The 12,210-nt window shown below is 42.0% G+C and overlaps 1 protein-coding gene across 1 annotated transcript in view; it reads left to right on the plus strand.

Moving 5' to 3' along the window:
- Window positions 1-1,509, plus strand: part of LOC109835938 — a 1,550-nt gene extending 41 nt beyond the window's left edge. The window contains exons 2-3 of the mRNA XM_020403902.1: window positions 30-105; window positions 784-1,509. Coding sequence (XP_020259491.1) covers window positions 30-105; window positions 784-1,373 — 666 coding nt within the window. The 3' untranslated portion in view covers window positions 1,374-1,509. The remainder of the gene's footprint in view (window positions 1-29; window positions 106-783) is intronic.

The raw sequence follows: 12,210 nt of genomic DNA on the forward strand, positions 1-12,210 counted from the left end.
TCTCATGCTAATTTTCTTTTCTTTTTCAGAAAGTGGATTTGAAGGTCTCTGTCAACTGTTGTGAGGGCTGCAAGAGAAAGATCTTGAAGGCCTTAAGCATTAAAGGTAGCTAATAGCTCCAAATGGTTTATTCATTAACTGCATTATAGTTAAGTAAAAAATTTAAATGCATTGATCCTAGAAGATCAGCAACTTAGCGCCCGTTTGGATAATGGAAGTATTGGAAATAAAAAATAGGTTATAGAAGTAACTTTCAAAACTATGAAGTAGGAAGCAGTGAAAATAGCATTTTTTTATTTGTTTCATATATATTTTTAGAAGTAATGGAAGTAGAACATATTCCTCTTCATTTACTTTTTTTTGTTTGGATAACATTTGGAAATATTACTAGAAAGTAATTTTATCAATGAAAAGTTGCTAGAAGTAACTAATAAAGAAAATATTAATAAAAAAATTATTTATTTCCTAATAAATATGCATTTTAACTACTTCTGAGTTACTTCTGAGTATTGAGGATTGCAAAAATATTTTAAAAGTAAAAGATGACACGTAGGTGTCACATAAGCGTTTAGAAAAGTATTGTAAGTAAATTTTTCAGAGAACCAAACATATTTTTTTGCTTGGAAATAGCAGAAGTAGCATCTACTTCTTTTACTTCAGCTACTTCATAATTACTTCCGTGCAAACAAACAGGCCCTTAGAGGCAACATGTTAACGAGACAGTGTCACCTATGAAAAAGTCTCAATTAACTTATTTCTAAGTAATGTACGTACAAAATACAGGGGTTTTGAAGACAGAGATCCATCCCACCCTTCCTAAAATCACAGTCACCGGAAACGTAGAAGTTCAAACTCTCATCAAGAAGCTGGCAAAATGTGGAAAATCCGCGGTGTTATGGCCTTCACAGCCACCGGTTCCAAAAGAAAAACAAGAATCAGAAACTACGATCCATAAAATGGAGAACGCTAACGATAAAGACAATATTGAGTCGACCGAGAGGAAATCCAACTCCAACTCCAGCACCAAAAAGTTCCAGACCAAAGAACACGATGAAGTTGACATCCAAGAAAACAAGAACATCGACGAAGCCCCCATAATCATTCGAGAAGTAGAGAAGAACTCGTATCAGACGGTAGTCACGAACGTCCCTCAGGTGAACTGCCTTGTGAATCCTGGCGCAATTCCACTTTATGTACAGGGCTACTATCCTGTTCCAGCGCCGTATTACGCTATGAATATGCCTTGTTACGTCCACGACCATTGCCGTTGTCAGTATCCAGCTAATCGCCCATCATTTGTGCAGCCACAGCAGACCATGGGTTTCGCCGAGTACTTCAATGATGATAACACGGTTGGATGCAACGTAATGTGATCGCGACGATCGATGGCCTGAACTAATCTTTGATGTAGGATAGAAAAGGAAGATGGGCTTGGTGTTTGATGTCAGATTAACTTTTGAACTTCTTTAGACAAAAATGCATCCTTTTGTACTTTTGAATGGAAAATGGTGAAGGAATATTATGACTAACTAGTTTAGTGGTTGCTTTTTTGTTTGATTTGGTTGCTAGACCAGTCTTGTTAGATAGCTCTCGAATAAAGCAGATACGAAGCAAGTAGTTAACTTGCTAATTTCTTGGTTTAGGAAGCTCACTTAGAATCTATGACCGAAATGTATTCTTATTGTGGTCATGTTTATCGTGGTTCCCAATGGTGTCAATACAGGACATTCTTGTTGTAAAAATATTGACGGATAACTAACGAAATTTAACTTTCATAGAGAAGGATCTGGGGATGTGCGGATGCACTGTCCTCAAGATTAGATCGTAGACCGTGTGCCCAAAAGAATGTTACTGTTCTCAAGATTAGATCGGAGATGGTGTTCCTAAGAGAATGTTACTCTCCATGTCCAAAAATATGGGTCAGGTAGGGGTGTTAAATGGGTGAGTTTAGGTATAAAATGGACGGGTCATAAATGGGTGGACATGTTTTGCCCATTTACTCATTTATGATCCATTTAATATTTACTAAATGGGCGGGTTTTTGCCCACCCATTTAATAAATGGGCCACCAATTTTCCCATTTAGTAAAAATAAAACTCTTATTCAACAAATGAGTCAGAAGAATTTTCATTCAACAAATGAGCCATATGTCTAAAAAAGATAAAACAAGTAGTATAATCAGTACTAATAGATTGCGATACACTGCTCAGCAGCTTCCACAAAGTCACCTTGCAAAAAAAAAGATAATTATGCATCATGATCATGATCAAGTTCGCTCGTATGCAATCAATTGTACATGAAATTGGAGGTAACTAAAAAGAGTATACACATCATGCATCATGATCCAGTTCCCTCGTATGAAAAAAAAGCTACAAGTAAACATTAATGAAGCGTATATATTGAAACAAGATAGCCGCATCCGGGCTTGAAGAACATCAAGAACGGCAAAAAGTAATGCACATCTAGACTACCATAACCAGATTGTAAACAAACATCTCATAAGACCAACACTGAAAAAGTTAAACCGACATAGACGTAATATTCAAGTCCAAAAGAAATAAAACAACTTCCTTCACGGTCAAGCACTCCATTCTCCTACAAGACAAAGTAAAATTTCTCCATTAGCCGTATGTAAATTGTCATGAATCATAATAATGCAGACCGATATAATGCAGGTATGCAAAGTGTAAGATAAGATTAGACTAAAGTTTATACAAAAATCTGTGGAGATTAGAGTGCTTTGCCAACAAGTCTACTGTCTAACATATTTTCAATTTTGTTATTACTCCTATAGCTTACTATTAGCATGTTTGCGTTAGCACACTGAAAGTGCTCAATTGTTGCTGAATATTGACCAGAAAACAGCATGTATTAACAAAATGCTTAATTATAATTGCTAGTGTACAGGATAATATTCTTCATACGGTACCCAGTTAAGATTTGTTTTGGAACTGAATTGGAGATAATGACTGTTTTGATAAAATTTGTATCCCCAAATTAATGTTACCTTCATGATTCCTGCAAGCACTGCACCTCCTAGATATACCATATGCTTTCTTCTCGGAGGATCTTCAATTCTCAAACGTAGCTTCTGTAAGCATAAGAAAAGGAATTGCACATGAAAATGATGTTCCTACATGCATAAGCTATATCAAAAGCTACGGTACACGATTGTGCTCTACAGTCTGAAGAAACTAATCTGATTATCAAGTTCTTTGTTACATGTGGGGAAATAGAGTATAATGTTGCTCACAACCCAGTAGTTTCCAGAGATATGAATGAGGCTTTTCTTAAAATAAGAATACATGACAGGGCTAAGCAAAACAAAACATGAGGCTTTGTACAGTTGTGTTCAGCAAGTGGATATTGGTTACCTGCAAAGTACTCGTAGAAAGCTTAACGAGAAAGCTCCCACCAAAAATTTAGCTAGAAGAGGATTACAACGCTAATCACTTTCGCATTCAGAAACCTCTAGATTACTGAAATCATATACCAATAAATTTTCTTCTTCAATGTCTGCCAGTGCTGCATTTAATAAGAAAAAATAATATTAATATTCTATGATAAAATATATAGTCCACAACAATACAAAAAAACAATAAAGAAGAAAAAAGAAGGCAACTCACAAGAAATCTCGTCTAACCAAGAACCAGTACAAATTTGAGCTTCAGCATTCAACGGAAGAAGACGATTTCGATACTTGTCAAGCACACGACCCGCAATGTTGAAAGCCGATTCAGAAGTCACTGAAGTAATAGGAATACTCAATATATCTCGAGCCATCATTGACAACTGAGGACGCTTCTCGCATTCGCCTTTCCAATACTCGAGAACATTTAAATGATCATTTTTCTTCCAACTGACTAATTTTTCATCTAGATACTCTTCTAACCGAGACTTGGACCCATTGACTGAATATAGTTGACTCTCAAACTGTTCAAACTCAACCATCTCATCATTAGGAACATCTCCAAAGTTCTCTCCACCATTGCTCTCAGCTACAGATGTACCTAGAGATGCTCGCTCATATTCTTTGTAAAGACTTCTCAGTTTCTCTAAGATAGTCAACACATAATCAGAACTAACTCTCAATTTCTCAAAACAAAACTCTACATTCTTCGCCTTGTATCGAGAGTCCAAAATGACTGCAAATGATAAAATAACACTGTAACATTCCCAATATTTATCAAATTTTATTTTCGTATCATTTGCCATGGATTTTATATCTTGATCGTCACTTTTCATCTCCTCCATTATGCATTTTTGAATCTTAAACACTCCACCAAAATATAAGTTGGCAGTTGCCTCCATTATGCATTTTTGAATCTTAAACACTCCACCAAAATATAAGTTGGCAGTTGGATATTTACTTCCAGAAAAAAGAGTGGACACTTCATAAAAGTTGGCAGTTGGATATTTACTTCCAGAAAAAAGAGTGGACACTTCATAAAAAGGTTTTAAAAACTTTGTAATTTTTTCAACCTTTACCCATTCTTCACTTGATGGCAAAAAAGTGAAATTTAGATCAATCAACTCCAAGTGCTCAAATGCCCGACGAAAGTTCAGAACACTATCTGTATGTTGGAAAAATTGCAATAAAGAGAATAAAAGAAATTTGACTTGTATTTCTTCGATCCTGGTTACAATTTGATTACAAAAGAAAGGAGAACAAATTTGGTTCTTTCCTTTGTTTAAAATTGGGTTCTTCAAGGTAGCGATAAAGTGCCTCATTCGATTGTTCGCGTCGAATTTGCTCTCCGTTGACGATCCAACCGTCTTTTATCTCGTGGGAACGAAGAACTTCTGTGGAAAGTTTGATGGGTAACTCTTTAACGAGTTTAAGAACTCTGAACGGGTTAGAACTATGTGAATAGAGTTGTTAGAACCGAAGATTCGGTTAATGACCAAGCAGATATTCTGTTGTTGAAGAATCCTTTCCGTTTTGATCTTCTGCACTCGATTCAAAAATCCTATCTCCAAGGATTTTGTCTCTCCTGCCTCTTTGTGCGGTTGAGATCCTGCAGAAATTCCAAACCCGTACGGTTTAGATGCTGAAAATCTAACCTCGCTGCCTCTCCGTTCCAAAAAGCCAGCCCTTAACTCAGTTGAGTTTGTTGAGATTTTATAGGTGGATAAGAGGTTGTAACTGCCCTCTAAACCCGCTCCTAAGTGGGCGTGATTTCCTCAGATCGTGGGGAAAACAGTTCTGAAATCGTTCGACTCATGTTTGAACGAGTCAAACGCCCAATCTGGCGTTCAGAACCCCAACTTCGCGTCTTAGAATTGAGACGCGAGGTTGGGTGTTGACTGAACATTGATGAACGCGAGGGTCGCTCGTGTTTTGTTTGTTGCAGCTTGGAAACGCTGGGGTCGGGTGTTGGTTGAACCTAAAGAACGCGAGGGTCGTTCGCGTTTGAATTGTTGTAGCTTGGAAACGTGGGGGTCGCCTGCACTTCCCGAATTGTAACGCGGGGATGACTTCCGTGTTTTAAGAGGGGTTAGTTGATCTGTAACCTCTTCTACAGAGCGTTGCAAGGACCGTCGTTCAGTAATCCTAGCTTTAGCTGTTGTGGAGTGTGAAAGTCGTCAGATTGTAACTTTCACTGTAGATTGTGAAGACTGCTGAATAGAGCTTTCATCAGTTGTCGGAAGTGTTGTTGAATTGTAACTGCTGAATAGAGCTTTCATCAGTTGTCGGAAGTGTTGTTGAATTGTAACTCTTCTCGATCTATGTGAAAAGTCCTCAGTTTGCAGCTTTCGTTTGATGGCATGAAAGCTATCTGATTGTAGCTTTCATTGTTAGAACTTGATGGGGATCAACTATCCATTGTGATATTTAAGCGAATATTTGCCCACAGCTCTCTACCAAGCAACTCACCAACTAAGTCCAACCTTTTATTTCTGAAATCATTATACTGCTCATCAGCATCTCTAATAGTTGCTAATGTAATATTAGTCATGTTGTTGTCGCAGCCATCAAGATCAATCATCTCAAACATGAGGTCGTGTTTGTAGCGATTATAATGCCGCAAATGCAATGATTTAGAAATCTCTTCTGTTTTGATTGTAAGGATGAATTCTGCTTCTTGATTTGAAGGAACCATTGCCTTGTAATCTCGTGGGGATCAGCTATCCATTGTGATTTTTAAACAGCCTACAGAACCCCCTCCAAAGTTTTCGAAAGTTCGCGATTGACTGGGACGAATTTTCGGAATACTTTGGATCCCAAAATTTAGTAGATTGATTGTTCGCTACGTCTGATTTGAAGACATCGCGAAACTGGTTGTCGAAATGTTAAAATGTTGCTTCCTCGAACCAAACAAAACATCTTTTGAGCCTTGATGATAATGAAGAATGAGGTGTGTTCCAAATCAAATTGATGGTTTTAGCGTTGCTGATTGTAATCTGCCTGCACCCATCTGATAGTCTCCCCAGTGGAGTCGCCTGTCTCTTCTCTATTTTGGTCACCTTGATGGCTGACCTCATTTTTTTTTGAGGCCGCGTCGTATCTCCTGTTGATCATCACGCGTGGGTGAACTCTACGCTTGAGAGTCTGAACGCGTAGGTGAGCCTCGCGTTTGGAATTCCAACCAACTCGAACGCTAGGATCGAGTTTGGGTGAGATTCTGGCCTCGAATCCCGTCCGTTACGATTTGACAGCTCACAGCTGTCTATAAATAGACCGCTGGAGGTCCAATCAAGAGTCATTCGACTCTTCTTGAAATTTTAACGAAAAATTTTCGTTCTCATCTCCGGCGAACTATTCCTCTTCTCCTCCGACTAGACTCCATGGCACCCAAGAAGGCTATCTCTCATCCTTCCAAGTCCGACGTCGCCGCGGCTCAGGGGTCGGCGCCATCTGCTTCGGCCGGCGGTGCTGCTGTTCAGGCGGACGTACCGCCCTAATTTCCTTTGATCGGCGGTAAGTACGACTTCTGTGGTCCTTAAACTTGCTTCGGCAAGTTCTGATCTTTGGATCAACGAGGAAACTCATTTCAATAACGCGGGACTGGACTCCGTCATTTGGTATTTTTGACGAGGGGTTCGACCTCCGCGTCTTAGATTCTTGACGCGAGGTTCGACCTACGCGTCTGAACTTTTTGACGCTAGGTTCGACCTTCGCGTCTGAGATTTTTGACGCGAGGTTCGACCTTCGCGTCTGAGATTTTCAACGCGAGGTTCGACCTTCGCGTCTGAGATTTTCAACGCGAGGTTCGACCTCCGTGTCTAAAATTTGCCTTTGCGTTGTCTAACTTTTTTCTTTATTTTGTAGTTCGTCATACCAGCGAGCCTCTTCCTTTTTGCCATCATTTTGGGCATGAAGGTGGTGTGGATCCGAATATGACCTTCAACCTGCGCCAAGAACTCCCAGTTTTCCGAATTAAGGAAAAGAGTCGCGTGGAATTAATCACCCAAGCTTCTCCTGAGACCCTTAGGATATTGGTTACGGATGCTCGACTTGAAAATCCGAGCCGTAAGCCAATAGTCAAACCTGGATTCCTCTTCGGGGATTTTGTTGACTTCGAGGCAGGCGCTGCTTATGATGGGGACTACAAGTGGCTGCCGAAAGTTGGAGAACACAACCTCTTCTTGCCCAATATGGAGAGGATGTTCCCCATGTCATACTTCTAGTGCGCTTCCATCCCCAGACGCATGGATTGGAACCTCGTCAAGGATCAGAATGGAATTATTCTCGGGACCGTAACTTTTCAAGGGGTCCGCACACTTGGTTACAACAGGCAGGTGACAGCTTTACGGCCAGGTTTATTTGCTAAGGAGTATCCCGTCGCTGAAGTGGCCAGTCCGGCGAACACCTTTGTCAAGAAATTTCTGGCAAAGAAAGGAGAATTTCCCGCGCAAGGATTTAGAACTCCTGGCTGGGTTCATTCTCCGGTGACAGGGTGGTGGACCCGGATGACCAAGTTTGTTTTGGAGGAATTGGAAGTCCCTCTTGCTCGAGCTGGATTGCAGATTCCTATGCGGGCTACTAAGTTCGGGATTATCCATAGTCACTTTCATTTCTTCTCCATATTGGAGAAGTATAATCCTGAGACATGTACTTTCTTCACCCCTGTGGGGGAATTAGGCTTCGCTCTTCATGAGATGCATGAAGTCTCGGGGCTTCTTCTTGGGGATTTACCATATGAAGAATTTGTTCTGGGATCCGCAGAAATTAAAATTTTAAAGAAGACCAGCTCTGAAATTTATGCCACCCTCTGGGAAGTCATGTGTCACTTCCACATTTGTATGCAGCAGACGGGGGCCCGAGGAAGCGGCATTAAACAAGTGTCTTGGGCGGAATATTTATTCCAGAACTTGACCAATAAGGGGGCCTTAGTGACCAGATTATCTGCAAGCACTTTGGAGGAGGTTCAGGCCCGAATCGATGATGCTACATTCCACTACACCAACGAGGCCAAGGAAGATGTTTTCCCGGCTCATACAGAGTTTGAAAGCTTTCATTATCAAGCTCTGATTCCAATTTCCGACACGGTGCTGTTGACTGGATTCTTAATGCTGTGGCTCAAGCGTTGCATCATTCCTACTAGGCCGATTGATGCCCTCGCTGTCGAGGTGGTCTACCCAGCTGTTCTTTTGGCACATAAGAGACCTGTGAGCCTCCTCAATGCCATGGTGGGTTGCTTACAGAATGGGCTGCGTGAATTAGCCTTAGATTTTACTGATGTCACCGAGGTGGAGTCTGGAGGCCACAAGGTTTTCAAAACTCCCAATCCCAGGGTGCCACTGCCATATACCTATCTGATGGCTTGGTACGTGCTTCACTGCCATCCCCTAATGAGTGCAGCCTCTCCTCCAGGAGATTCATTTACCCCATTTGTGCAACGACTAGAATCTGCAAAATGGGAGGGAGGTTATATGGTTAGGATTCGCCAAATTTTGTCGCGAGACACCCACTACCATATCTTCCGTTGTTTCCCTGATTTTGAGGGTGGCGTCTACGGAGCAGAATATCAGGACACAGCAGGTCCTAATGGATTCACTCAGCTGAGCGGGGGTGTTTTCCATTGGCTTCTCTCTATCAGGCCAGGCTATTTGATCTTTCGGCAAGGCGCCAACTGTTTCATTGAGCCTTACCAACCCTATAGGTTCGCTCGCCAATTTGGGTATGATCAGTTGTACGTCGGGAACCCTCGCCCTCAACTCTCAGTTGTGGGCAATTTATATGAAGGAGCCAGGGCTTGGTATTATACTGTGGCAGGTTGTACCAAGGCCATCTTCAGGCTTCCCCACAAAACACCCAACTCCTACACTTCCATAAGCTTCTGTAATTGGTATTTCACCGCTTCTCAGACTCCCAATTACAACCTGAATACATCTTGCCTAAAAGACATCAGGAATATGTATGCTTCGAGAAGGGGGTCGAAGACATCCCACTTGAGAGGGATTGACGAATTTCTGTCTATCGAGAACCAGCCTGCTGGACAGGAAGAGGAACAAAGAGCTGAGCCTGTTCCGGTGGAAGAACAACGAGTGGTTGATCCTCCCGCGACGAGAGCAGCGGGGAAAAGAAAACTTTCTGCGGATGAAGCCGGCAAATACGATAAGCAGATCCGTCGAAAGTTGATGGTTGATTCTCCTCCCCCCAAAGGCCAACGAAAATCCAAGTTGATGGCTGATGCCATCAGAGCTGCTGAAGATGAAGAACAACAGGAATCTTCCGTTGCAGGCCTGCCACATAGAACTGGACTTCGTTCTCATGGCCCAGCCCTATCGAGCGAAGGTTCTTCTTACCATCCCCCTGAGGACGAAGAGGGCGAATTAATGGCTGCAGATGCAGAATCTGCTCCGGTGATGGACCTTCCTAAGTCTACGAAGAGGGCGAATTAATGGCTGCAGATGCAGAATCTGCTCCGGTGATGGACCTTCCTAAGTCTCCTGTATTAGAACCAGGGGGTCTCGAAGAAAATCCATCCCTCCTCTTTTAGCGTTAATGTCACAAGCTGGTGATTTAATTCCTAGTCCTACAACAGGACTTATGAATAAACCAGCTGCTGGCACAAATTTTCCTGAATCTTCCGCCACCCGGGATGATAAGGAGTGAGTAGATTATGAAGGCTCCTCAATTGGTGATGCAGCTGACGAAGATAGAGATGATGATGAGGATGCTGACGTTGGCAACATGCCAGGTGATGACGCGGGTGACGAAGAGCATAATTCTATGGATGACATAACCATTTTTGATGATGCCCCTAAGGTCCCATCCGATAAGGCATCTGGTTATACTCCTTTTCACATCTCCGGTAAGCCTAGTTTTCTTCGAATTCTTCCGCATGTTCTTTCGGCGTTCTGACCCTTTTTTCGTGCAGGTTCGTCTTCTCCCGGGACTACTGCTGCTACTACTTCGGAGCAAGATCCTACACAGATGTCGGCTCCTTTACAAGAACAACATTTACCTAGCTCGCCTACGGCAACTGCTTCACCTGCAACATTGCCTGAAACTACTGCCGCGGCTCCTCCTCTGGAACAGCAGATCATGCAGGTGTCAGCTCCTACGCAAGAGCAGTCTCTACCTGCCTCATCTACTGTAGCTGCTTCGCCTACCGCATTGCTGAAGATCTCGCTTACTCCAGCAGAGGCACGACCAAGCACATCTCAGGCAAGGGCGATGATGGCCTTGACCTCAAGCCCATCACAATTGAATGTTTCTACCGCTTCTGCAGCTTCGGCGCCCGGATCCCCTGCACCAATTTCAATGGCTAGGGGAGCATCCCTGGGTGTCACTTCAAGTCTTGCGGGCGGGTGCACCTGAGTTCCTTCAAATTTCCTTGGTGTATTTGAATAGCCTCGCAAAGAAGGTGATTGAATATGTGGTGAGTGGTCAGGGAACTTTTAATTCTTTCCGACCTCTTCTAGAGGCAGGCTTAAACGGAGTCAGAAGTGTGGGAAACACTCCGTGGTTCGAGCGCTGTTCTGAGATTATCCTTCGTTTGGAAGAGCAATTACAGCATTTTGAGGCCTTGGGTCGCAGAGAGCTTCAGCCACAAATTGTGTCTACTTTAGCCAGTCTTCAGGTTGCAGAAGTGGCTCGTCGGGAGGCGATAGAACGGGACTTGGCTGAAAGAGAACGTCAAATCACGGAGCTTCGCGAGCGTAATATTCGGAAGCGAGAAGAGTTAGAACGCTCGACTACTTCTATGAATTCGCTTCGTGATAGACTTGTTGAAGCTGAGGCTGAAGTTCTACGATTAAAGGCTGAACTTTCCCGTGAAGACAATATTGTCAACATTCTTAGCACCCAAAACGCTACTGGCACTCTGGAATATCACACTCAGGCTCAAGCTTTGGAACAAGCCAGGGCAGCTATCATCACACCCAGTGAGGAAGAACTCCGGGCAAAGGCTGAAGCCATGGTGCGAACCACTCATGAGGAGGAGCTAACTAAAGTTAGGACCCAACTTATTTCTTTTGATTTGATGCACGAGTGAATTTTGCACTTGTAATGTTCTTTTGTTAAGAACAAGTTTGCCTTGTATCACTTTCTTTTAGTTCTTGAATAAAAAGTGATATTGATTCCTCATTGTTTCTTGTATTTATCGTGTTTTGATTTTAAGCAACAAATCACGAGAAATACCTGAGATGTATTCCCGATTTAGAATAGATCTCCACAATGGTTCTGATGTAGAAAACTCTCTTCATTATCGTTTGAGATAACTCCAGAAAGTTTTAAACTGCTGAGGATTAATATTTTATTATTTTCCCGTAATGGGGCTGACTAGTAGAATTCTTCCTGTGTTATTTTTGCTTGGAATGAGGATTAATATTTTATTATTTTCCCGTAATGGGGCTGACTAGTAGAATTCTTCCTGTGTTATTTTTTTTTCTTGGAACACTGGAAGAAGCTTATAAGTGCTAGAGGTATAGCTTTTTAACTTGGCAGGGGGAATATTGCGATCAGGGCAATTTTGAGGACTTATCATTCTATTGAAGAGAATCGATAAGTTGATTTTGTCAGAGGTGTGATTTTAACGTGACAGGAGAAATATTGCGATTAGGGCAATTTTAAAGACTTATCGCTCTATTGACGAGAATCGATAAGTTGATCTTGTCAGAGGTGTGATTTTAACGTGACAGGAGAAATATTTCGATCAGGGTAATTTTGAGGACTTATCGTTCTATTGATGAGAATCGATAAGTTGATCTTGTCAGAGGTGTGATTTTAACGTGACAGGAGAAATATTGCGATCAGGG

Source organism: Asparagus officinalis, chromosome 4 (assembly GCF_001876935.1).
Source record: "Asparagus officinalis chromosome 4, Aspof.V1, whole genome shotgun sequence".
In the NCBI taxonomy this organism is placed as follows: domain Eukaryota; kingdom Viridiplantae; phylum Streptophyta; class Magnoliopsida; order Asparagales; family Asparagaceae; genus Asparagus; species Asparagus officinalis.